We start from the raw sequence: 4253 nt of genomic DNA, 5'->3' as shown, positions 1-4253 counted from the left end.
TACATAAATGTGTCACCAACGTTACGAGTAAATGAATAAAATTAAAAATAACGACCAATAACAAGAAGAAAACGAAACTGGCAGTTAAAATTTAAGAAAAAGCAGGTTCCACGTCCCAGGAAAAATGATTCCCGAATTTTCCAGCATGAAAAATCTAACATCTTCGGCGCTAGTAGCTTGCATACAGAACGAGCCACGTGCTCAGGTACGGGACACTTGAATTCCTCGAGAAAAACAAACGGCAGAGACGCGTTCGCCGCACGAGTGCGTGATAATGACGTCGTTAGTCATGCAACGCGTTGACAATTGGCCGTTCAGAAGTCTGGAGACTCATGGTCGAATAGTGTGTCTCTATCCGCAATTACCGGTACCTTTGTGATTCAAAACGAGACGAACAAATCGATCATTTCACGAACGGTATCGGGTCTTGTGCCAAGCGGTGCGTTGAAAAGTGAGAAAATGCGAATAGAGAAAAACAGCTATACACTTTGTTTCGCCCGTGGAGAAAAATGCGATCGATATAATTTCCACAAGTTTTAATTGAAATTGTTCAGCTTGTGAATAAAAGCAGAAAAAGAGAGAGATACGATCGATAGGGCAAATTTTCTGATTAAACGAAAAGGTGGTTCTCTGTGCATCTTTATTGGAGATGTTTGTTTTCAGAGGAAATGAATGTTAGCGAATAACGATCGATATAATGATAAATTTGTATGAAGGAATATCATGGAGGAATTTAAAAATGCTACTTTAATTTGAAATTTGGCTTAATTTCAATAGCACTGGGAAGATAATAGTGAAATTCGCCTGTGGGATTTAATTTGTTAAAAGGGTTAATGGAAGAAGAGTCGCGTTGGATCTAAGCACTCAATTTCCCTTTCAAATGTGCATAAATAATAAAAAATAATAAAAATTTTAAAAATTCATCTATAACTGCTAATGGATGGTGAGTCACGTTGGAAATTATGCATACTCGATTAAAAAATAATTCATCTGTTAAATTTACTTTTCTTAAATTGCTAATAGAGGAACAGTCATTAGTCGTTACATTTTTTCTATCAATCAGACAAGCAAAAGATCAATTTTCCCTAATCAATATTCCTCCACGACCCACAGATAAAAATCGTGCCAGATTTTACAGACAATTTGTCGGTCGCTCCAGCAAGAAAGAAGAAAACGATCGATACAGAGGCTGCCTCTATTACACAGCTCCGAACTTAGCCGAATCTCGATGTATATCGTTCTCCCAATGAAGTAAAAAAAGATTCGATATATAACATTGACCCCGTTCACTTGTCCCTCGGCAAACTCTATCGCTACTTCATACGTTATCAGATAACAAAAGAAGCAGAAGAAGAAACTTTTGCATCGAAAAATAAACCACTAATACAGAAAAATAAAATTCATTCCTTGTCGATAAAACGAAATCTAACATGAAACGAACTAAAAAAAAAAAAATGAGGACAAATGTTCCAGTAAATACAAAAATATACTAACTTAAATAGAAACTTTGGTTCACCACAAAAATAAAAAAAAAAATGTTCGTCATCTTCAGCGATGATTTTATTACGTTTCAATAACCTTTGACGCCTCCAAGCGACAAGATTACGCGTGTATCGCGGGCAGTAAAGTCGGTAACAGTTCGTGCGCGACGAAAAGGAACGATCCCTCCTGTGGATCGTCGTAAATCTCGCCGGAATAGAGACCGCACGCGTCCTTATTTCGCACTCGTAACACGCGTGGCCGGAGACGCGAGGCGTCGTAAAAGATCGCCGGTTTACAATCGTGCTTGTCCTTCGACGCAGCTCCAACTGGAGTAATTAGACGGACGTTACATCGACGCACGGGGTGTACGTAACCATCTACGTTTAATTGCGCGTCTCTACCTGCGGCGAATTCGTATTTGCAGCTCGTTAGCCAGTCTAGCAGTTCAAATTAACTGACCCCTTTAATTAATCGTTGACGCCAGATGGTGATCGTGTCAAGATTATTCACTTTTCGAGAGAAAGATACGTTGTTTTTTGATTTTTGAAAGTGGAGGATTGAAGGAATTTCTTGGCTCTTTAAACCTTTCGCTGCGGCAAAATTAAACGTTTCATGTTCTGGCAATCTTTTATTTGCGAAGTGAGAAAATAAATTGGGAAATTTGGCGAAAGGGTGAATCGTTTGTGTTCATTTTTTTGTACGATGAAGTATAGGACATTTGAATCGTGAATCTCTCCGCGATAAATTTGCGGAGAACAAATTTGCAAATTCTGAGTGAAAATTTTGAAATGTAATAGAGAAAAGAGTTATTCAATTTTTAAATGGCTTATGAGTCGTCCTTTATTATTCTTCATAACTTTCCGACTTCGTTTCCTTCATTTTTACGTAAAAGTATTCACATAGAAATTGACAATTTTCCCGCAAAAATTGCAAGAATTTTCACACAAAAGTTCCCCGTTAAAAGACTGCTAATCGGTCCTTTCGATCCTTGCAATACCTCCACAGTTAAATCGTTCCTGTAAACGTGCATACGTCGGTCCAAGATAGAAATCTACCTCGCGAAAGCGTGCGAATTCGATTGGAATCTCGATACAGCCCCGGTAAATTGAAAAGAATCCCAACGGGTTCTCGAAGCGGGGAGGGTGGCGAAAATTTCGCGCGATTCCATTATCGAATAATTTATCCGCAGTTACTCGAGATGAAGCTGTCGGCCCTCTGTACGAAACCGGAATCGCGATACGCTCGATGCATCGAGCGTGAACAGAGCGGCCGCGGAGAGAGAGAGCCACGAAAGGGATCGATTCCGTACACGCCAAGGGAGAAAACCCCTCTCTACCACCCCGTTTCCGCGGCCTCCACAAGCCTCGAGTGGGGACTCTGGAAAGCGGAGGCCCTGCAACGACAAATCGACGCCGAACGAATCGCTCGCACCCTGCCGCCCCTTTAATCGCCTTCGATCCAATTTTCGTGTTTTCTCGCTTCCACCCCGCCGCTGCACAACGATCACGCATGATCAATACCCGAGAGATCGATAACTTCACCGGCTTTCTTTCCTACTACCCTGTATAACGATTGCACGTCCAACGCTATGTTTTCCAAGTAAATTTCGCTATCCGGACAATTGAAAAATATGACAGGAACGAGAGAAAGAAATGTTGTCCGAACGATTTCCAAGCCATTAGCGCTCCACGACGTTAAACGCTCTCCCGTAGAGAAATCGATTAGTCCGATACAACACACACTGTACTCTTCCATAACTCGAAACCTTCAGCCTCTACAATTCTAAAAATTTCTCTGTACAAAGATGTCCCGTTTGCACTCGCGAATCACCCTACAAATCCACGATAGCGACCTTTAGACCCCGGTACGTTGCGAACGAGATAGCGACCCTTAAACCGTGATACATCGGGAACGAGATAGCGACCCTTAAACCGCGATACATCGCGAACGAAATAGCAACCAACGAACTCAGCGAATGTACTCTCGAACTTTGCGGTACTCACGAACAAAGATGTTGCTCATCAAGGTAGCAGGTAGGCAGAACACGATGACAAGCACGTCGGCTACAGCGAGATTGACGATGAAGAAGTTCGTGACGGTCCTCATCCTCGGCGACCGGTAAACCACGGCGATGACGAAACTGTTCCCAATCAGGCCAACGACAAAGACCAGTACATAGGCGACACAGTAGACAGCCGACATAGCCATGCTATGCCTGTACAAACGATCTGGTAACTGTTCGGCGGTGGACAAATTCCCATTTTTACTCGCGTTCAACAGCCCACTGTGCTCCTCCATCGACGTTCTCGGATTCGTCGTGATCGCCTCTGTTATCAGATTGCTCAGATAATCGCCCAGGTCGTTTCTCATCTGTAACAGCGTACCGGTGGCCGGTGGAACGGCCGAGACGGTCGTAGAAGGGACATTGCCGCTGTTGCTCCTACGACGCGTGTCGGCGTCGAACTCCTCCGAGTCTGGCAGACGCAGTGAGGCCATCTCCAACAGCGGAGACGGTGGCTGCAGCATCGGTAACTTGATCGTGTAGCGTTGGATCGACGTTGTTTCGACCATTAGCCGAGTTAGACAGTTCCCGGCAACGTACCAGTCCTCTTACTTCCCGTTCCTCTGCTCCGACGGCGTCGCGTCGCCGTGTCGACGACCCCGGCCCGCTCGAGTCCCGCCTTCAACCGAGCTACTGCAACGTTCACCTGATCGATCCTCGTACCTGGATCCTTGTCTTCTTCCTCTTCGATGCTTGGCTAGTGAATTTG

The 4253-nt window shown here is 44.0% G+C and overlaps 1 protein-coding gene across 1 annotated transcript in view; it reads right to left on the bottom strand.

The window, feature by feature from the left end:
* Positions 1 to 4053, bottom strand: part of LOC108577637 (neuropeptide SIFamide receptor-like) — a 95666-nt gene extending 91613 nt beyond the window's left edge. The window contains exon 1 of the mRNA XM_017940814.1: positions 3486 to 4053. Within this exon, the coding sequence (XP_017796303.1) occupies positions 3486 to 4053 (568 nt within the window). The remainder of the gene's footprint in view (positions 1 to 3485) is intronic.
* Positions 4054 to 4253: the final 200 nt, after the last annotated feature.

The sequence above is a fragment of the Habropoda laboriosa genome, unplaced genomic scaffold, assembly GCF_001263275.1.
Source record: "Habropoda laboriosa isolate 0110345459 unplaced genomic scaffold, ASM126327v1 scaffold718, whole genome shotgun sequence".
In the NCBI taxonomy this organism is placed as follows: Eukaryota; Metazoa; Arthropoda; class Insecta; order Hymenoptera; family Apidae; genus Habropoda; species Habropoda laboriosa.
The sequence above is the reverse complement of the archived record's forward strand: the minus strand, read 5'-3'. Positions and strand labels throughout refer to the sequence as shown.